This window comes from Sapajus apella, unplaced genomic scaffold, assembly GCF_009761245.1.
Source record: "Sapajus apella isolate SASKATOON/1434 unplaced genomic scaffold, GSC_monkey_1.0 scaffold129, whole genome shotgun sequence".
NCBI lineage: Eukaryota > Metazoa > Chordata > Mammalia > Primates > Cebidae > Sapajus > Sapajus apella.
This window is the reverse complement of record NW_022437069.1, coordinates 3,355,254-3,378,211: the sequence shown is the minus strand read 5'-3', so window position 1 is coordinate 3,378,211 and position 22,958 is coordinate 3,355,254. Positions and strand designations below refer to the sequence as shown.

The 22,958-nt window shown below is 41.1% G+C and overlaps 1 protein-coding gene and 1 non-coding gene across 2 annotated transcripts in view; both read left to right on the top strand.

Annotated features, from left to right (window-relative positions):
* Positions 1–22,958, top strand: part of LOC116539496 (cytosolic carboxypeptidase 4-like) — a 435,628-nt gene that overhangs the window by 31,911 nt on the left and 380,759 nt on the right. The window contains exons 3-10 of the mRNA XM_032262484.1: positions 2,254–2,419; positions 3,349–3,416; positions 8,126–8,242; positions 9,477–10,057; positions 11,592–11,675; positions 12,560–12,646; positions 15,524–15,672; positions 16,882–16,969. Of these exons, the coding sequence (XP_032118375.1) occupies positions 2,254–2,419; positions 3,349–3,416; positions 8,126–8,242; positions 9,477–10,057; positions 11,592–11,675; positions 12,560–12,646; positions 15,524–15,672; positions 16,882–16,969 (1,340 nt within the window). The remainder of the gene's footprint in view (positions 1–2,253; positions 2,420–3,348; positions 3,417–8,125; positions 8,243–9,476; positions 10,058–11,591; positions 11,676–12,559; positions 12,647–15,523; positions 15,673–16,881; positions 16,970–22,958) is intronic.
* LOC116539514 lies at positions 21,288–21,396 on the top strand. Its single transcript, XR_004264098.1, has one exon. It is a non-coding gene; the product is annotated as a U6 spliceosomal RNA (small nuclear RNA).

The window sequence follows — 22,958 nt, the reverse complement described above, 5'->3', positions numbered from 1 at the left end:
TAGCAGATGTGTTATTGAGAGTGATGGGAAAAGGGGGCCTAAAATCTCACCTTTGCTCCAATTCTGAGACATTGGTTCTTAAGGATCCTGTTTCCTGGAGTCTTGTCTTTTTCTGACATATAGCACAAGTACCAACTCTGCACTTCTAGGAGCCTGAAAGCAAATGCTTCCTGGGCACCCCTCCCTTGCCTCACTTCGTCTCGGCCCTGCACACACCTATCCATTGAGGGAAATGTTGACAAGTGAATTCAATAATTTCTGTTACTTTGAAACTAACAATCTCTGCATTCATAAGTATTTCCCCTATAGTGCAGCAGACAGCAAATACAGCATGATTCCTAATGCCTTGGGTTTTATAGATTTTAATACTTCCTCAGCCTCCAAAATCAGTTCATGGTATGGCCCCGTTTTTCAGAACATTTGAACTTGACCTCATGCTTTCACTTACTTTTCACTTGTACCATTCCACCAAAGAAAAAGACACGATTACCTTTTCTCATCAAAGTCCATCACAGACATACCTGGGTTCCAAAGTGTTGGCATTTTTGACTGAGTTCCCTGGCTTGGGCTGGCTCTATCTCCACCAAGGTTGGAGCTTAGAACAATATCTCTGACAAGCCATCTCCTTCACCCTCTTGCGTCCTCCTTCAGTCTCTGTTTCATTGTTTTCCCATTATGAAACTCCTGAGATCGTTTGACCAGATCAAGGGGTGAAACAGCTTCAACTGTTCATTAGCCTCCATAATGAATTAGCCAAAACGAATTCATTTTCCCCTAAGAGTGTTTCTGGCTGTGCCTTCTGAGGCTGTTGATTCAGGACACCTGATTGGTGTGACTGGTGCACATTGAAGAAGAGAGAACAGTCTTGATTGCATTAAGACATTTCATTTTGAAAGTTGGCTTACTCAAGGCTGGGCACGGTGGCTCATGCCTGTAATCTCAGCACCCTGGGAGGCAGAGGTGGGTGGACCTCCTGAGGTCAGGAGTTCGAGATCAGTCTGACCAACACGGTGAAACCCTGTCTCTACTAAAAATACAAAAATTAGCTGTGTATGGTGGTGGGTGCCTGTAACCCCAGCTACTCAGGAGGCTGAGGCAGGAGAATTGCTTGAACCTGGGAGTTGGAGGTCGTAGTGAGCCGAGATCGTGCCACTGCATTCCAACCTGGGTGGCTGAGCAAGACTCTGACTCAAAAAAAGGAAAAAAAAAAAAAAAAAAAACAAAAAGAAAAGAAAAGAAAAGAAAAAAGTTGGCTTACTTATGTTTTGCAGTCATTTTTGTTATTTTTTCCCTCCATCTTCTTTCACGTGGAAGTATCTGTAACGTTGAGTCTAGAGATGTCACAGTTTGGCAGCTCCAGACATCCTTGCCCGGAGGTGGGTCCTTAGCATCCACCGTCTCCACTTCTGTGACTTATTGGCCTCAGAGCTTGCTGCACTTTTTGGTAATAGCAAACTGGGGCCCCCACTAGTCACCTTCCTGTACCAAGTCAGTAGACAAAACATTTACAGAGATAGTGAAGAAAATGGTTGTGTTTTTGCCAAAGAGAAACTGAACTATAGTCAACTCTGTCTCTCAATTTAGTGAACTTGTTCTTACATTTTTCACAGTGTCTGAGAAGAAGGGTCTTGTCATGTTCTATCAGTATCAAAATGTTACATCTGCAAACCCAATTTTTCTCTGATTTGGGAAGGTACCAAGAGGGATCCACACTGTGGGCTTTGAGAAGAGGCATGTAATTTAATTTAGCTACTTGGGATTCACTTAGTCTTTTCTTCTGATTTCATGTTTTATGTTTTTTTAAAAAATATTTTTCTCCTCAGAAGACAGCTGAAAGAGAAAAGCAAGACTTCTATCAATTCAGCTGTTCATTCCCTAACATAGGCAATAATTCACAGTGACACATGGGTGGCTGAGAAAGACCGACCTTCTCTTCCCCCAGCTATCCTGAGCAATGTCTTGCCTTAGGCGCAGCATCCTTTGAAAGAATTTTAAGTCTATATTCAGACCGTATTCATTGCAATGGTGTATGAAATGTGCAAGAGACAGAAAAGTGCGGATTCCACGTTAGACAAAATTCTGTGTTAGAATGTTCAAATTTGACATTCTACGTTAAGGCTGTTTACGGTCTGTCCATGTAGGCTGTGTGTAATTCATTAGCTGAAATACAGCTAGGAGACTGTTATTAGCTGCGTTACAGCTAGGGGACTGTGTCCAGATGTCGACGTCTGATATAATCTTCCCTTTGCTCAGAACTGCCTGGGCGACAAGAGCATGGAGCCCGTCATTTCTGTGGTGCTTCAGATCCTGAGGCAGTGCTACCCTAAGAGTCCTCTACCCTTGGTCACAGCCAGCAGTGCCTATGCCTTCCCAGTCCCCGGGAGCATTGTGTCTGAACCTCCACATGATCTACTTGAAGGTAAAATAAGTGGGTTTAACTGTGACCTTTAAGATGAATTTTTGCATTTTGACAATGTTTCCCAGGAACGTGGATGAAAACAGAATTAGTTGTTTTATAGGTCCCCCATAATTGTCCATTAAGTTAGTTAGAGCCATAGATGAAAAAGCAGTTTGTATTTTTGTAAATAGGGTGAGAAAATACCAAGCTCACTTGTTTTGTTCTTCATTATTAACTGTTTGTGCTTTGCCTGGTAGCTATCAAATGCTGTATAGTCATCTCAGCTAATTAAAAAAAAAAAAAGTCTATTCAGAATCCCATGATTGAATCTCTGAAGCATACTGACTGATGGTGGAATTAATTTGCCCTAAGGATGAAATATAAATAAAATTCTTGTTATTTACAACTCCAGGCTAGTCATATTGGAATATTTGAAAGTATTATTATTTAATCTCTAGGAAGATCTTCCTGTCAAAAGATCCTAGTATGAACAGGTTTTCTATAGGCATAATTTTACCACAGTGGTACAAAATGCCTTCTATAACGTCCTTCATCAAAAAATTAGGGGCCCAATCAAGGTAATATTTAAGTTATAACGCATTTTGTAGGTACGTGATCTCTAACTTTGGCTGTGCTCTTTGCATAACGCCTCTAACTTTCGTGGGATGATTCAGAGTGATATTCATGTGTCGTTTTATTCTGCAGTTATTTTGCATTCAACGTAGGATAACTGCTTAGACTTTATAACTTAGTGCCCTGACTTGCCCATGTGCACACCATTTATACCTACCAATAAGTATTCCCATGTGTTGGGATTTTGTGTTATTAATATTGCACCCCTTATTTGAGAGAGGAAGAAGGAGCAAGAACCACTGTGTGATGAACATCTAGATCCTAAATCCCAGGCAAAGGGGCAACCTCACTCACTTCACCTCTTTTTCCCCTTCCAGAGGATTTTGAAGATGATGGTGAGGAGGAGGTGGACAAAGACTCTGATTCTGAAGATGGAAAAGTGGAAGTATGTACACCAGCCCGTGCTTCTAACGATGTCCATATTCACATCATGCACAGAAAAATATCACTTCCTATGTTTGCCCAAGCCCAGTGTAAATTTTAAGAACTTACTTTAGTACTGCCACTCCAGTGGTAGCGACGCTCAATAAATGACAGCTACTGTTATTGATTTTCAAGTTGTCATTTTCATCTTGGTAGGTCTGGTACAATGTCTTGTAAAGTCAGAGGCTATCCTGTCCTTTATTAAGACACTGATATTCCATTCATATGAGCTTTAGATACACACTTAACACCTGGAGTTGGTGTATTTAATAAGACCATTTAAAGACCCTAGAAAGATTTTCCAGGATGCTTTCTAGTAGATCTCGTCTGTCTTCATAAGTCACTCTTATCCTTTCTGCATAGGGTTGTTGCTTGTACAGTTCCACTGACATCAGAGTCTGTGAATTGTTTTCCCATAAGTTGCACAGTGCACAACCTGGCCAGCAGAGAAGTGCTACTCTTTGGGCTCCCTCCCAAAAAGGCCTATCCTATAGAACAGAGGTTGGTGAACTTCTTATTAAAAAATCCAGTAGTAGCCAGGTGCGGTGGCTCATGCCTGTAATCCCAGCACTTTGGGAGGCCGGGGCAGGCAGATCACGAGGTGAGGAGGTCAAGATCATCCTGGCTAACACAGTGAACCCTCCCTACTAAAAATACAAAAAAATTAGCCAGGCGTGGTGGCACACGCCTGTAGTCCCAGCTACTCAGGAGGCTGAGGCAGGAGAATCACTTGATCCCGGCAGGTGAAGAGGTTGCAGTGAGCAGAGATCACGCCACTGCACTCCTGCCTGGGCAACAGAGTGAGACTCTGTCTCAAAAAAAAAAAAAAAAGTCCAATAGTAGTTGTTTTAGGCTTTGTAGAACACACAGTCTTTGTCACAACTGTTCAGCTTTGTTGTAGCACAAAACAGTTATAGACAATTCGTAAATAAATGGGCATGGCTGTGTTCTAAGCAATCTTTATGTACAGAAATAAGCAGTGAGACATAGTTTATGGACTGTTTTTCTACAGCAAGGTTTCTAGACCTTGGCACTCTTGGCATTTAGACTGGACGCTTCTCGGTTGTGGGAGGCTGCCCTGTGCATCGTATGATGTTTGGAGGCACCGCTGACCTCTACCCACTGGACATTAGTAATGCCTACCTCGTTTCCCCCCAGGCATGAGCCAAAAGTATCTCTAAGACTTGCCAGAATTACCCCTCGTTGAGGACTACTGCTCTAGTATAAGACTTTGTCTATGAATTATAATTCTGTTTCCATTTCTGTTGGTGGACATGGACTTTGACAAATTCCTTTAAGTTGCAGTTTCTTAATTTCATCATCTGTAAAATAAGACTCAGTAAATTAAAGTCAATGCTGCCTTTTATGACATTTCCTGGGGATGAAACTCAAATTTAAAAAATCAGTTTTCTCCCCTCCTTTCCTTTCTCTCCTTCTTTCCTATCTGTCTAGAAAGAAAGAGGCTTTTGAGTTTTCTATCATGACATTCACTGACCTTGCTGATGGTAGCAGCAGCAGACACGGACTACCTCTTAGCTACATCTGTAGGCTTAGACTGCTATTGACAGTCTGGTGTTCTTTGGGTTTTGTTGATAAATAGAATCATTTCTGAAGTCATCGGTAGCAAATTGGTTCTTTGCTGTGGCTTGGTGGTGCAGGCTTGTGGAGTATGTGCGGAATTATTTGAATAACACTGTGCTGCTGCAGTCATTCATCAATGCCACTTCCCCTCCCCTCTTGCTTGCTCTTTGATAGCTGAATGTCTGATGCCGAGTGTCACTCGCCCCATGTATCTGATGGGAAGGGACCGGGTGCATGACAGTGCCTGATGTCCCACAGCATGGGAGGGAAGGCATTCAGATACTTTCCCATGCTCTACAGAGGATGAAGGGGTAGGGTAGAGAGAAAACTAAACAGGCAAATAAACTCAACTGGGAAAGAAGCACAAGACAAATTGGTAAGAGCTTGAAAACTGTTCATCAAAAGGCTTCAAGCCAAGGCAAGCAGGTGAGAAGTCAGTGTGAGCATGAGTTGTAGAAATGGAGAGGAACATGAGAGTCAGGGCTTGATTTGGAGGCACAGCAAGAGCAAGGAAACTGGTGCTTCAGAAAACTGGGTTTTCCCCAGGGAACCCAGCAGCATTTACTGCCAGAGGTGTGAACCAGAAGTCAGGCATATTTTATTTCTGGTCACAGAGCTGATCTGGGCCTTAAACCTGTGGCCTTCCCATTTGACAATCTTAGGTAATAATTGAGACCAGCCTCTTAAAAAGAACGATTAAGAGGATCTTTTATCTGTAAAGGGTCATTGGAGTGGAAAGTAGGGTGGTGTGCTTTGATTGAAAATTGCCAAGGTCAACGTATTAGATGTGGGCTCTGTTCACATACACAAGCATGAGACTCAGACAAACTCTGAAGAAGAGAATGATAAACAGAGTGAATTCAAGCTCTCCCTTCCTTCTTCCTTCCTTTCTTTTTAATTTTTTTATTCCTTTCAGGCACTTTCTTGGGTATGATCCATATGCAACATGCTGAATTCTTGGGTATATTAACGCGAAACGCAAACAGATAAGACGACGTAGTTTTTATCTTCAAAGAGTTCACATCTAGTGAACTTGGAGTTTGTCCCTATTAAGTGTTAAAATCACCACCTTCAGTGGAGTGGTGAGCTCAAATCTAAGGCAGCCAAAAGACAATGTCTAAAAGGTCCATCCTATGGAACAAGAGCCAGAAAGCATTACCTGGATTAGGTAGGTACCAGGATTCCAGTTGGTAAAGGACTGCCTGGGATGCTGTGATGACACAGAAGCAAGTCCATCTCCAGATTAGTATAAATGCCATTTATAAGAAATACAAAAGGAAGCTGCAACCTGGCTGAGACTAAGCTCCAGAACTTTGAAGGTCAGAAATAGTCTCTGTCACAATGATTAAACTTTGCTGTTGCACTGAGAAAACAGCCATGACCAAATGAATGAATGGGTGTGGCTCTGTTCCAATAAAACTTTATTGACAAAAACAACCAGTGGGCCATAGTTCATTAATCCCTGCTCTAAGGCTAAGTGGGTCGCCTAGTCACATGTGGAATGAATTAGATTGCAGCTCATGGGTTGCATGACTCTTTTCTGCTCGGATGCACTGGTTGGAGCACAACCTTACTGGTGGGGACATTCTTCCCAGTGGCCTTTCAGATTGTGTTTCCATTAGTGCCACCCTGTGCCATGGCTGAGTTTGCAGTGGAGGGAGTGAAGACAAGCAGAAACTGATAGATAAAGCTGGAAAGGACAAGAATGGTGGTCATGGATTCGATCATGGTGTGTACTATACCTGAAATATTATTAAGTGAAGCACATGGGAATTACTTTTCTTTTAATTTGAAGTTTGGGGAAAAATTGTGAGACATAGATGGACTATTGCATTTCTCTCCCTTGGATCAGGAATACAAACATCTATTTTCCACGTTTATTGAATTTAACCTTTCAGGACTGCCAGGTTTTTCCTTAGCTAGTGAAATATACTTGTAAAACACATGGCATGGGCTTTTCCCCTCTCTTTCATTAAGGAAACTTGACCTAGGATGTAGAAAGATGAAGAGACTGGGCTGGTTGATTCCTGGTGTCTTTTCTCTGTGAGACCCTACAACCCTTGGTATTCAGAGGAGAGTCACCATCATCATTAAATTGTTTTGAAATGATGATCTATCGAGAATAAAAAATAAAGTGCCTGGGATTGTTCAATCCAATAAGCAAAAGACTGGAGGTGCCTTGGTAAACTTTTAAATATGCAAAGGGATAAAGGTGCAGTTGGAGAATACCAGCTCCTCCCCAGATCTCATGAGGATCGATATAATTTCTCTCCTACCTATTTTTCAAATCTCATCTTCTGCCATCTTCCTCTTAATCTGTATGCATCAGCCACCTTCTTTCTGAAAGCAAATTCCAGCTTTTCCTTCTGCTAGTAATTCACTTCTAGGCCTGCACATCCTTGGCTTTTTTTGTCATGTAGGTTTCCGTTGAAACATTACCTCCTTGTGAGTCCTCCTCAGGTCTCCGAATCTGAACAGGCTCTCGTTCCTCAGTCTTAGTCATATCACTCTGTTTCATCATTTCAAGGGCAGTTATCCCTGTTGAAAATTAACTTATTCATTTGTTTACTTTGTTCTTTACTGTTTTTCTTTTCTCACTAAAAGGCAAATTCCATGGAAGCATGGACGTTTGTCTGTTCTGTTATGACTGAAACTTCAATACCTAGAAGCGTACTTGCTCACAGTAGGTACTGATGAAATGTTTGTGAAAAGACTGACAAACGTAAATGACAAAGATAGATAAAGAGTGACAGTAATTACAATGAAGTTGATGATAGCGGTGTTGAAATAAGGAATTTATTCCATCATGTGTTTTATTGATTATCTAGTTTATATGATTTGATACAAATTTTTACTTCTGATGAAGGCTGATAAATACTGACATACATGCTGAGACAAGTTGTTTATCTTCTTTTTATTTTAAAAGTACAATCCGGCATAACAAATTCTTCACTGGTTAAGCTAGTGCTGTAATTTAGAGGCTAGAAAACCACGTCCAAAGATTCTGAAGAAGCACATACGTATCTTGTCTTGATGCTTCTCAGGGTGGATTTCCTGATTGTAACCTCTTCTATGAATATTCCTTTGTAGGATGATGACTTGGAAACAGATGTGGACAAGCTGAGTTCCAAACCTGGTCTGGACCGGCCTGAAGAGGAGCTGATGCAGTATGAGGCGATGTGTCCTGAGCTCTCCTGCAGCTCTGAGGTAGGACCCGTGCTGTGGTTCTGATCTTTGATGATGTATGATGGGTTCTTTGCAGATCCTGGGAGGCCAAACCAGGGTGTCCGGATGGAAAGCATTGCTCATCATTAGCTATATCCTTCTGGGCTCTTCCTTAGAGAAAAGCAAAATGCTAAACAAAATTGGGAAAAGGTGGCAAAAATGGGAAAAAGGATGTATGCAAGGGCTCTTCAATCTGACACTCACGCTTAGGATGGATACTCAGTCATGTGCTGCATAGCGACGTTTACGTCGATGATCGACAGCATACACCACGGTGGTCCCATAAGATTATAAGACTGTATTTTCACTACATTTTTTTATGTTTAGACAGACAAATATCATTGTGTTACTATTGCCTACAGTGTTCAGTATGCTAACATGCTGTACAGGCTGGTGGCCTAGGAGCAGTAGCCTACACCATATAGTCTAAGTATGCAATAGGGTATACCATCTAAATTTGTGTAAGCGCACCCTGCCCCCATGCAATGAAAAACAAATAAAAATTCATGATGATTTCATTGTTCTCATGCCAAAGTGGGGAAATTGTCCTAGATGGCTTTTTGGAAGTGGACATCCTGATTTCAGACTTTCTTTGTCAGTTAGAAACAAATTGAGAACCTTAGACCTGGTGATGGTAATTCTGTGTCTAGTTGCTGCCATGAATATTTTAGACTTGCTTTTTGATCTCCATTATTTTCTTATGGCTCTTAGAAATAAATCATGAATTTGGCTGCATCTAAGGGTATAAGCTAAGTCACGTGTACAGAAGGGAGTTAATATATTCTATTTGACTTCAGAAAGCAGGCAGCGATCAGTAAAAACAGTTTTAGGAAAGGAAATTTCAGTGTAGTATAAATATTTTTTTCAAATAAGCTGAATTATCCTCAAGTGACAGGCACTGCCTTGGGGTACAGTGAGGCCCCCATAAATAATGGTTTTCCAACCAGATTATAATTTAGTGGGAATCCTGAAGAAGACATTCAAATACCATTGGACTAGACCCACCAAAAGCCCCTTCCAAACATAGTGAGTTTCTTTGATTCTGTTATTTATTTGACTCTTGAAGGTTAGTCTTTCTTAGTCGACCTTGGAAAAAGCTTCCAAATTCACAGGATTTATGCTTAGCTCTGTGCCCAGAGAGTAAGGACAGGGATCAAATTGTGCTCCCTATCTGGAAGGTCACACTAACACATCCTATTCCATTTTGAACCTGAAGGAACTGGAGTCCAAACCTAGAGATGATTTGAACCCTGAAAAGACTGAGTTTGCCAATCACCACCACATTCCGACGGCTGCCTCCTCAAAGCAGCATTGCTTCAACAAGGACCAAAGTTCCTGTGGGCAAGAAAGAGAAGATGCTGTCCGGTCACCTCTTCTGTGTATGGTGAAGGCGGGAAGGTCCACTGCGCTTCTGGGATCCAAAGGAAAGCCTGTAGTGAACCCGTACCAAAATGTGCAATCCAATCATCTCGGGAGAGATTCTTCTGAAAGTGAAATCTCTGACATTCAGCATTCCCTGAAAGCGGATGCCTGGGAGGTAGATGCAGTTTTCTGCCAAAGGATGGATGCCTCCTTCTCCAATTCCAGTAGGACTGCAGAAACTGTCCAAGTAATAGATAAGCTTCTGCAGACACAGCCGAAGCGTGTCCCTTTCCACGATCCCTATCTTTATATGGCCAAAGCCAGAAGAACCAGCTCTGTGGTGGACTTCAAGATGATGGCATTTCCTGATCTCTGGGGACACTGTCCCCCTCCTGCCACCCAGCCCATGTTGGAACGCAAATGTGGAGTCCAAAGGTGATGGTGCTACTGACTTGGGAACTCTATTTTTTCTGTTCTTTGATGATTTGATAAGTGGAATGGTTTGTACAGATAATTCTACTATCTATAGAAAAGTGAGCATTATTAATCAGGAACATGTTAAAGCCTGTTGGGAAACTTTGGCCAAACACCCAAATTTTCTTCCCTGCAAGGACATTTCAGAATCAAATGTGGGGTAGTGGTAGGCATGCATTTTCTGATGAAAACTTCCTTGAATACATCTAATACAACTCCTTATCCTATTTACCTTGCAAACCACTGTCACAAAGAAAGATCATGCAGTTTCTCCAAATACTGGGCTCCTTCCTCAAAAGTAGGTTTTCAGAAAAACCAAGAGCTGATTATTTGGGACCTTTTTTCTTGTTTACCGCAAATTGGTATGAGATCTCTTGCTAATGGAAAGAAGGTGGTGTGCCTCCATTCCACAGCCCCAGCTTTGATAGACCCTGGCTTGGTTTGGAGCATAGTTTTGCTGCTTCACAGAGGAGGGGATGGAAAAGACTTTCTCCCGGGAAGAAACACTGGATGACAGATTATTCCCAGAAGGCAGGAAAGGAAGCTTTACCTATGACTCAGCATATTGAGAATAAAATGAAAACTGCTAAAGGCAAAGGAAATATTATTTTCCTTGAAAAAAAATGTATACACATACCAAGTCAATGGAGCAAAGTGGGCAGACCAGAAAGAAATTATTCTCTTGATAGGAGGGAGACCCCCAGACTGTTCCCACTTGGGGTCCTGACTGACATCTCCCACCCTACCCCCTGCACTTTATCCGACATGCTCATGCTTTTGAGAAACTGACCACAAGGGCCGTTGTAGCGCCATCTCACCCCTGCATAGAACATCTTCCCTCTAAGCCCAGACCTCATGCCTGACTTTTCCCAGCCTTCTCTCATGCCTCTCCTATGGACTGGGTTGGAAATTCAGATGGTAATCTGAAAGACCTCCTAAGCTTTCTTTCCCTCTCTTAGTTAAATATCACAGATTTTGGTGTTTCTCAGACAGAAGAATGACCTCAGCCTGTTGGATCAGGCAGAGCCCAAGGAACATAAATTGCCCAAGAGTATGAGGCTTATTGGAGCCTCCCAAACCTTGAAGATGCTAGCAGCTAATAACCCTAATGTCTTCCTTCAAACTTCCCCAGTGCAGACTACCCTCTCATTCTCACAGCTAGCAAAGTTCCAAAGTCCCCTAACTCAAGTGCCTTTGATACAATGCTTTAAGCCAAGAATTCTCACATTACTACCGATGCAGTGATAACCAAAATCTAACATTGCTAATTCCTACATTCCTGCTTCTCAGTGCAGTTTTATTTTTTGATGAAGGAAGAGAAAGAAGGAGGGCAGGGCTATTTGCACTCTCTGAGCTCAAGATTGAGGCATTATTAAACTTCTCTGTGCCTTCATATTTCTCCAATGACTCCCAGAGTTCTTCCCAGGTGATTATAGGAGGAGTGAGCTAAGGAGGGAAGGCAGACCCTTAAAATGTTTTCAATTTTCTTTTTCAGGATCAGGATATTTGAGGATATTCGGAGGCTCATCCAGCCAAGTGATGTTATAAATAAAGTTGTCTTCAGTTTAGATGAGCCTTGGTAGGTAGTCTTGTGCATCTGAGGAATGCGGGACATGGAGAATTCTGTTAATGGCCTGAGAATAGACATGTTTCCTGTTAGTAATCCACTCTTGCTCCTAAACACAGCATGATGGAAATTCAGGTTAAAGATCTGTAAGAGAGGCTGGGCGTGGTGGCTCACGCCTGTAATCCCAGCACTTCGGGAGGCCGAGGCGGGTGGATCATGAGGTAAGGAGATTGAGACCATCCTGGCCAACGTGGTTGAAATCCCATCTCTACTAAAATACAAAAAAATTAGCTGGCTGTGGTGGTGTGTGCCTGTAGTCCCAGCTACTCGGGAGGCTGAGGCAGGGGAATCGCTTGAACCCGCGCGGTGGAGGATGCCGTGAGCTGAGGTCATGCCCCTGCACTACATCCTGAGCAACAGAGTAAGACTCTGTCTCAAAAGAAAAAAAGAAAAAAAAGATCTTAAAAAACGATGAGTTCATGTCCTTTGTAGGGACATGGATGAACCTGGAAACCATCATTGTCAGCAAACTGACACAAGAACAGAAAATCAAACACCGCATGTTCTCACTCATAGGCAGGTGTTGAACAATGAGAACACATGGACACAGGGAGGGGTCTCTCTGGGGGAAATAGGGGAGGGACAGCAGGGGGTGGGGAGTTGGGGAGAGATAGCATGGGGAGAAATGGCAGATATAGGTGATGGGGAGGAAGGCAGCAAATCACACTGCCATATGTGTACCTATGCAACAATCTTGCATGTTCTTCACATGTACCCCAAAACCAAAAATGCAAAAAAAAAAAATCTATAAGAGAAAGCTTATCTTTAAGAATCATCACCCTGTTTTCAAGAGTAGCTATAACACATATGTTCACATGTTCTTTATTTCATTATAGGCCTTTGCAAGATAGTGCTTCCAATTGCTTAAAGTTCTTCTCCAAATTTGAATCAGGAAACCTTCGCAAAGCCATCCACGTGCGTGAGTAAGTAAGGAAAATCACAGGGGGTATCTCTTCGCAGTTCATGAAAGCATGTTGTCACTGTCTCTTCCCCACGCTCTGTTCAGTGACTAGTGACCTCACATTGGTAGCTTGAAATCAGCCATGGTGGGAATATTTATATCATAAAAATTGGCAAATGGTACAAGTGAAGGTTTTCGTCACAGAGAGTCATTTGTGAAACATTCACCAGTACACCACTAGGGAACTCACGGGTATCATAGCTGAGTGAGCCATTCAGTAGAGGTGAACTGTTATTAATGTGTCTTATGTTTCAAGTAATGGGTCCATAGTTGGGTTTGAGAGCACTTTGATGCCAAGGCTGATTCTGTTGACGTGGAAGGGCACATGGGCTTGCTATTCCTGAACTTCGCCACGCCTGTTGCTCTCATTCCTTAGGTGGCAAATCATGAGATTCCCAGAGAGAGGTGAACCATCCTGCCTTCAAGGGAAGATGCAGTACCGTGCTCTCTAGCAGAACCTACAGATGGGCTCTCAGTAGAGACGGATATCATAGCCAAGGAAAGTCTAGGGCTGTACAAACTAAAAGGAAGGAAATAAAACACAAATGAGTTTTAATTCTTTTTCAGTTTCAGAAGAGACTTCTGTTTTCACTATGTTAAAATTCTTTCTATTATAGCAGTGTGGATATATTTCCCATATACCAAAAGACAACATATATGATTCAACTTCTATGGGTGAACTTCTGAAAAAACAGTCCAGAACAGATAATGGTGTGGTGGCCATAGACGGACACCAGGGCCACTTCACCACCTTCCAACCAGGAGACTGAGCAAGTTTCCTAACTCACTCCATGCCTTTATTTCCTCACTCACAAAATGAGGACGATAATTGCACCTACTTCTTAGGGATTTCATGAGAGCTAAATAATACGCTTAAAACTCTTATAGTAGTACCTGACACACGGTCAGCACTAAAAAACCATGAGTTCGTGTCCTTTGTAGGGACACGGATGAACCTGGAAACCATCATTCTCAGCAAACTGACACAAGAACAGAAAATCAAACAGCACATGTTCTCACCCATAGGCGGGTGATGCATCTTCACCATGGTTGGAGCTCAGAACTCAGTGTAGCTGGGACCTCCTTTATATCCACCTGAGGATTCATTTTTGAAGGTTTTCCTTTTTGGGGGAGGTGAAGGGTGATCCTTTTTTTTGTATATAAAATATCTGAAGGAAGCCCAACATACAGAGACAAGTTTACCGAATCAGGCTAAACACGAGAAAGACAATCATGTCAAGATTCATTCTCAGCCTTCTCTGGGTTGTCGGCTTAGCTTCCACTTCTTCTTGCAGCTCCTATTTTGACTCTTCCTTCTCTCCAGGTATCATTTTCAAAGGATCCAGGAGAGGAGACCTGATTATGAGTCTCCTGGTGGGACAGTTATCAGATCAGGATGTGCCCAAGCTGCTGGGCCCGCTCAGGTCTTTTTCTCTATACATTTCCCTTGGACCAGAGTGTAAAATCCTAAATTCATCAGCTATGATCAGGGTAATAGAGAAATGACAGTAAACAAAGCTAATCATGGGTAAGGAATTTTTGTGATTACTTTTTGGAGAGAGCACTGTGGGAGTAGCAGACAATTTGAGGATCATAGCCTTTCCAAGTAGCTCTTGTGAGTGCCACTTCGGGGGTTATGCTTCATGTATTGGATGGTGGTTCAGTGGTTAGAGTGTGGTGCTCACAGAGACAGTGTGAGGGCTGGACTTCATCAGATAGCTCTGCTCTGCAGCTGTCTCATACCATGCTATAGTCTTTCATAAATCTCACTACACAAAGCCATTCACTAGGGGTCCCACGTGGGAGAATATGAATGCATTGGGGCAAAAACATTATCCTTTTCAGAAGAGCAACTCAAAGAGAATACCAAGAGAATGGAACAACATTTTTAAAAATAAAATATCCTGATAATGTTTAAGTCAAAAGTACATTGCTAGTTCTGTTGTTAGAGATCAGAAAAATAATAACCTTCGGAGATATAGCGATGAGGGGATGATCCCTGAGGTCCTCTTGGGGTGCCGGAAATTTCCTATATCTGTGTAGTAGTCATGCAAGCGGTTTCAGATGTAAATAAATTCATTGAGCTGTATATGCAAAATGTGTGTATTTTATAGCATAGGAGTTACATCACAATGAACATGAAGCAACCCCTGCATTACTCGTCTAATTCATGTTTGTTGTTTTGCTGGGGGATTTATATTTACTAGTTATTTGAGTTTTATAAATAGCACCAAAAGTTTAGACACTTCCGTTTTCCAGATGTGGAAATTGAGGCTCGAAAGTAATGCTGATCATCAAATAGCAATGGTGTATCCAAACCGGATGAGGTTGAATTTTCTCTGGTATAAAGCACACTTGCATTTTTTCTAGCTAGATAAAAACTTCATTATAGTTCAATACAAATATATGCTAATATTTTCAAATAATAAAAAGACTGGAATTGGAATGTTATTAACACAAAAGAAGTGTTAAATAGGTGATAGATATTTCAATTACCCTGATTTGATCATTACGTATTGTATTATTGTGTCAAAATATCACATGTACCCCATAAATAAGTACAACTATTGTGTATCCATAATTTTTTTAAAAAATTTAAAAATATACACTACTGTGTAATTGACTCTTCTAATACAAAGAAGCCCCCTCACCTCCACAAATTTCCAAAACCTGTACCCAATATTGTGATATCAGGATGATAAGTGTAAGTCACCAGCTAGCTGAGATCCTGGGGGTTAGATCTATATAGCTCAGAACCTGAAGCATGTAGCTTCTCAGTGTCTCAAGGTTACCTCAAAGTCTTTCCGGACAACCCTCCAGCCTTGCTTCTGATCTGCAGGTTCGAGTATGACCTGTTGGTCAATGCGGATGTGAACAGCACCCAGCACCAGCAGTGGTTCTACTTCCGGGTGAGCGGTATGCAGGCGGCCATCCCTTACCGCTTCAACATCATCAACTGCGAGAAGCCCAACAGCCAGTTTAATTATGGTATGAACTCTTGGGGAGCAGGGGCTTTCCCCAGCATGCCAGGAATGAAATCATTTCTTGACTGTTTGGATTCAAAAAGCCTTGCATGGGTTCAGAGGGTTTGAATTTGGGTGGAATTTTGGGTTCCCAGGTGTGGCAGGCAGGCAGTTGCCCTCAGCGGCACACTACTATTTTAGGGGGGAGGCTGGGCGTCCTCACTCTGCACATGTAATATCCTCTGCTTCCGGATTCCTTTGCTGTACCTTGAATTTTTTGAGGTTGGTGAGTCCTATCATTTATTCCTCCTCTCCATCTCCTAAGTCCCATAGGAGCAATTATTTTGACCTGCTTGTTACAAGATAGGAGAACAATAAAATCCAATTGGACGACACTGATTTACATTCTCAGAAATCTCTTGAAGAAGTTTAAATTCTCCCGAATACCCGTTGCCATTTTGGAGGAGATATTAAAGAGAGAAAGGCGACTAGCAGCCTGCATTTATTTCGAATATTTCGAGGAATGGAAATTCTGCATACATCATATGCTAATTTACTGGGTGGCTTTGAATGAGGAATAAGTATTCCCAGGTGTCTAGGTCCAAGCTCAGGATACTGCCTGTACTTTGTGGTGAGTGAACAGATTCTTGTGGGTATGAGAAGAGAAAATATGAATCTTGACATTTATATTCGCTTTGTATGGCGGTTGTAACAAATTGTCACAGACTTGGGGGTTTAAAACAAGACCAATTTGTTCTCTTACAGTTCTGGAGTTCAGAGGTCCAAAATCATTTTCTCTGGGCTGAAGTCAAGGTGTTGGCAGAACCATGTTTCCTCTGGAGATTCCAGGGGAAAGTCCATTTCCTTTCCTTTTCCAGCTTCTAGAATCACATTCCCTACATTCCTTGGCTTATGGCCCCTTCTTTCATCCTCAAAGCTAGTAGTGTTGCATCTTCAAATCTCTCTCTGCTTCAGTCACATCGCATCTCTTCTATAGTGAAACCTCCCTCTGCCTCCCTCTCATAAGGACATTTGTGTCCTTATGAACCTCCCTCTCATAATCACACCATCTCAAGAACCTTAACTTAATCGCATCTGCAAAATCCCCTTGGCCATATACAGCTAACTGTCATAACTTCCAGGGGTGAAGACCCACGTATCTTTGAGGGTCCCTATTTGGCCCAGAACAACTCTCTTTTCCTCATGGATTAATTCCTTTTCTGATTTTGTGTAGGGATGCAGCCTACCCTGTATTCCGTGAAGGAGGCTCTTCTTGGCAGACCCACCTGGATACGGACAGGCTATGAAATATGTTATTACGAGTAAGTTAGAGTGCTGTTAGCTTCCTTTTCTCTGTCCTGTAATTTTCTCTCAATTTCCTATTTTTCCATGTGGATCTTATAAACATCAGCAATCTGTGCTTGTCTGCTAAACTTGTTGTCACTCTGTCCCAATGTCCAGTGCCCTGACCTTCAGAGGTATAGGCATATCCACTGGTACCCACAGTAGACCTCAAGAAATACCTTTGGATTTGCTGAAAGATAGTGTATCTTCATGTAACCACATTAAGCTCTTAGATCTTGTTGTTAGGTATTAGCAGTCATAGAGAGTCTACCTGTGATTAGTGTGTCAAGCCTTACCTGTGTGCGCTGAACCCAGAGAGCGAAATGTCTGAGGTGTTGTATTTTGTTCCTGTCTACACTGTCCTTTAGTTTTCCAAAGTACAAGAGGGTGCCAAATACATGCAAGTCACTCCTCCCCACAGCAAGGTGATTTTGTGAAAAAAAAAAAAAAAAATAAATAAAATAAAAATAAAAAAAGGGAGGAGTTTCAAAATTCATCTTCAATCCTTGATCGGTTGCCAGTGTCATCCATTTATCCTGCAAAGTTATGATGAACTTTAAACTCTCCATAGATTTTGATGAAAGAAATGCATTCTAGATGTCTAGATTGCTTATGTGTACATTTTCTTCAGATGAAAAATACGATTCAAATTTAAAAGAAAATAAGGATAGGAATTACTATGAGACGTAGAATATATATAATTAATTATTAGTTCAGTGCTAGTTTCTTATAAAAACTGGGGGAGTAGTGCTTGCTTTTTTAAATAGAGTAAGTTTCATCTCTTTCTGAAGTTACTAGAGGTCTCTAAGAAAAAAGTATGATCAGACATTTTAGAGTTTAGGGCAGTTGTCACTATTGAAAAGAAACAGAATATACCCTTATGCCTCTTGGCTTTTGAGGCTTTGAGGATAGGAGTATTGATGGATGGGAAAGGTCAAGAATCTTGTTGCTGTATCAGATACAAAGGCAAAAATCGCCATAGAGATAATGACAGTCTGCAGGACACAGAGCCAGGCTGACTAGCAGTCTATAATAAAAGAGTTGGAACTATTCAATCCCTGATCTATTAGGATATGAATCTGAAGAGTATTTTTTTACATCCTTTAGAAAAATTGCAACATATTATGACTTTGTTGGTTTTCCATTCACCTAAATGGCAACTGCTCTCCGGCTCACCTATCTGAAGACTCTCAGGACCTTTCTTACGGTTCAGAGAGATTTAGATTAAAAATCACCTCAAGGTGATAGCCTGCAACTGCAAGAAAAAAATATGAAAACCTACGTTTGGACCTTGGTGTGTCAAGAATGACTTTTAGTGTTCTCTGAAAATAGTTATTCTCAGGAAATGTGGAAGATCCAGCTTAAAGGTGGCTTGGACCTGAAAGTTAGTAAGAGATTGGACAAACATAACATTTTACATTATTTCCTAATGGGATGCATAGATGTCTTATTGGAGGATGCTCCTCTTGGAACTATGGAATAAGAAGGCTCAGGGGACCCACATATTTCTCAAAAGAAGCAAGAAGCACACTTTCAAAAGCTCAGCTTTGACCTAAGGAGAACCAATGCTGACAGCTTTTAGATCTATTAACAAGACAATTATTATGTGATTAAAGAGCAACAGAGGGGTAAGAAAAAAACCATGAATGTATAATGTAATTCATTTTTCATACTCCAGCCATGAATACAACAGAGATGAATGGATAAGACTGCTACATTGTAATGTGGTTTGTTTTATAATTATGCACCATGTCGTGTTAACATATTTCCAATAATGTGATGTAACAACAGGATAGATCTGTGTCATCTCTATTCAGCCACAAATTAGAACACATCTCTCAATTATAAAATGATGCCTTAGATTATACAATATCTCTCTCCCTATTTACCTATCCTGATCTTTGAGTTGATTTGCTTTAGAAGAGTTCTTTGCTTCTCTCCTGCCTGTATTAGCTCTTGTTGTTAATTTGGGAGAACCTCACTTTCCTATTGCCTTGTCTCTAATATATCTTAAGAAACGATGCTCTATTTCTATAATGCTGTTAAAGTCCCACATATGGTGCCATGTTTTAAGAGGATGCCAGGGTGCTCCTTGTGGGGAGAACTGTGAGCTGAGGTACCTGAGTATGGGTATGGAAGGGTGAAAGGAAAAAGAACATTCAGAAGAAATGGGGTTTGCATTTGCGTTTTCTCTCAGAAGTTGAACTTGACAACAATGATGAGCGGTGAAGGATGTGGGCTGACTACTCTGTGGGGCCAGTCGTCATCAGATGCAAAGTCTCCAAACTATGTTGATAATGTGTCAGTAATCCAGATATGTGTGTATGTGTTCTTACTAGATAAGTTTATGCATTTTTAAAAAGTGTATATGCATGACTATACTAATGTATTACGCACGTAAGAAAACATACAAAAATGAGTTTTAAAATAGGAGAAAAAGATGAAACAAATAATGGTTTGTGTCTACCTAATGGTTACATCTTTATGCTATTTATAGCTCCGGGCACACTAGAATTTTGCCATGGAGTTTACCATTAGGTATAGCTATAAATGGTCTTTTTGGTAATTTTGAGAAATTTTGATTAACTTTCTAGATCTGATTAGATTATTTTAACAAAAATCAGAAATACCCCAAAAGACCTAAAATATTGGGGTAGCCATGTCCATGCTGCCATTTTCTGGTCATTTTGATTGCAATTTAATGTTACCATCTACAGATGACTTCTAAGCAGATTTTCTTTTAAAAAGTAATTGTCTATTTTGTGAGGTTTAGTTTAATTTAGAATATAATCTGTAAATCAGAGTAAGCTTCTAGAAACTTAAATACCTTGCCAGAAGCTAAAAGAAAAAGAAAAAGAAAGGGAGCTAGCTGTTCCCATTTCTTCCCCTGGAGACCTCTCCCGTGCAACCATCGATACTTAACTAACATATGAAAACCGTAGATGCAGAATTTAATGTGTTTTTCATACTCCAGCCCTGCAATACAACAGTGATGAGTGGATAGATTGCTGTACCTTCATCTTCTGTTTTATAATTACCCATCACATTAGGTTGACATCGAGACAGCCATGCCAATCCCCATATTAAACAGTAGACAACTTAATTTCTTTGTTACTATCTAGATAATAGTCATTTTAAGGAGAAATTCTGATATTTTCTGCCTGTGGTCAGTTGATCATTCTGCCCCAGCCCCAGAACACCTCTACCCCTTCTATTCCACACCCTGCTCTTCCCCACCTTGAAGACCAGCAGGCTGGAAAATAAAAAATGCCTCTCGAGAAGGAGGAATAGTAATGGGCAGATTCATTTTTCCCTGCCTCTCATAAAAGGAAGCCAGGACCCTTTTAGTTTATCTTTTATTTAGTTCCCTGTGGTCTGCTCCTTCCTCTAATGTACACAGCCTCACACCTTTTTGAATTCTCTCCCAGCTCTGGTCTAAAGTAATTTTGGTGCTGAAGGGCAGAGGGAGGGAAGCTGCACGCTTAGAGTGGCCATGTAATACACAACGGCTGATCTCTTCTGACATTTATCTCCGCTCGTGAGAGGAGATGGAACAGCTCACTCATGAAGATGAATGTCATACAGGAGCTCTGCCATCACACATCCTTCCGCGGGATCTCAGGAGAGAGATTTGGTGTTATATGGAATATTAGAAACGTTGCAGACACAGGGAAGCCTGGCAGCTTGGCTGCTCTGCCTTATTAGATCCTGTTAAGTGAAATGATGCACCTTGTTAAACTGAGCCATTGTCATGATAAGATTATCTAATCCATTCTCCATCATGGCATTTGCTTATGTTATGCACCCACTGGAAAAAAAATGACTTTCCAGCATATTTTTAAGTACAAATGAAAATAGCCCGAGTTCATAACTATGCCTTTGTGTACTTCGTTCCTTGCTTCATTGAAGTCTTTATGATGATAAAAGTGCAGATTCTTCCAAAGATAAATGGTTCAGGGAATAGAAGAGCAAACAAAAATCATTTTAGCTGTGAAGTTGCTGGATGTTCCCAGCCCAGGTCATCTTTGACCCCAGATGACCAATAGGATCCAGCTAATCGTCAAGAGCACACCTGATTTTCACCAGGCTGCTTCTCCACCTAGATGAACAGATTGGAGAGAGGAAGTTCTTTGACTCAAACTTCCACCATTTATGAATGGTGTGACCTTGGGCAAATTCGACCAATTTCTTTAACCTCAGATGCTTCATCTTAAAATGGGGTAATAATGGTATCTACATAATAGAAGCGTTTTGAAGATAAAATGATGAGATAAAACACATGTAAAGATTAGCACAGTGCTCACTTCGGCAGCACATATACTAAAAAATTGGAATGATACAGAGAAGATTAGCATGGCCCCTGCGCAAGGATGACACACAAATTCGTGAAGTGTTCCATTGGAAAAAAAAAAAAAAGATTAGAACAGTGTCTGGTGCACAGTAGGTGTTCAATGAATGCTATCAATTATTTTTAATAATGAGTAAAAACATCTTAATTGTATCAAATACCAATGATAAAAAATCATAGTATATGGATCATTTATCATTTCTCATCTGAATTATTTTACACTTTTTTTCTGTTATTTTAAACTCTAAGTTCATCGAGAGCTCTGATTTATGAAGATTAAAACTTCAGATTCTTACTTGCTACGTTGGGCATAAGACATCTTGTCCTTTTTTATCCATTCCTAAGAAGCAGGTGATATATATATAAAAAAAAAAAATCTTAGTTTCTGAGCTAAGCCTGTAACTGGGGTTGAATCCTGTTTACTGTATTTGTGTGGAATTCCCGTAGACACTTAACCTCTGTGAGCCTTAATTTCCATCTGTAAAATGTGTATAATAATTAATACTCACCTTGAAAGGATGCCATTAAGATTGGAAATAAAATGCATTGAGCATCCTAATTATTACTCCTGGAGTCTTAGGTCCACTTATTGTATAAATTTTAACTGCATAGCTGCTATGTCCAGGCAATGTGGGAAGCATGAGGATAAATGAATAAGCAGGTCCCTGCCATAAACTATTGGCCATGAGAGGACGAGTGATAAGGCAACTATCAGGGAAGGCTTCCTGAAAGAGGAAACACTTGAGTTGAATCTTGAAGGATTAAGACTTCGCTAAATAAGAAAGATGGAAAGGGCTTTCCATACAAAGCAAGTACATGGGAACAGCTTAACATGGGAAGGATGAACATTGCTGTCTTGCAAACATCGCTTGATATGTCCACATCATAACTGGGAAACGAAAAGAACTTGTTGATGGGATCTCACTTTATCATGGGTGAATTGAATTGTAGCAAGCCAGGTGTTTCACTTTAGAGATTTGTCAAACATTTGGCTTTGAAGAAGGTGATCTTGGGAAAGTTTAAAGGCCTCTGCAGAGGAAGGTGTGCTGGAAGTGGAGTCATCTCCTGGACAAGTCCTGCTATAATGTGGCTGCCAGGAGACTCCAGTGGGGATGCCTGACATTTGTTTTAGGTTCAGCCAGAGTTTAGACCCCAGACCAGGATTCTAACTAAATTTCCTTTAGCTGAAAGTCATTCTAAATAAGGTGACATTCAGGTTTTTTTTTTTTTTTTTTGGAATTCCAGCTGTGTGCAACCATCCTGGAGAAGGTTGACTTGTTGGTAGGGAGCTATTAGTCTTGCTCAGGAGAATTTAACATCACCATGTACAGGGGTAGCATGTTAGGTGAGAGAGAGAGAGAGAGAGAGAGAGAGAGAGAGAGAGAGAGAGTGTGTGTGTGTGTGTGTGTGTGTGTGTGTGTATGTTGGGGATGAGAAGGCAGATTTGACATAGTCAAAACTACCATTTGAATTCCTTACACATCCCTTAAATCTTGAGTCCATGGAAGCTCAAGGGCTAGGGGTTAGCCCATTTTATTTCTCTTTCCATTTCGCTGCAGCTGCTCTTTCCTTGGAGTGCAGGTGTGGTCTGAATGAGGGTAAGAACGTAGAGATAAATA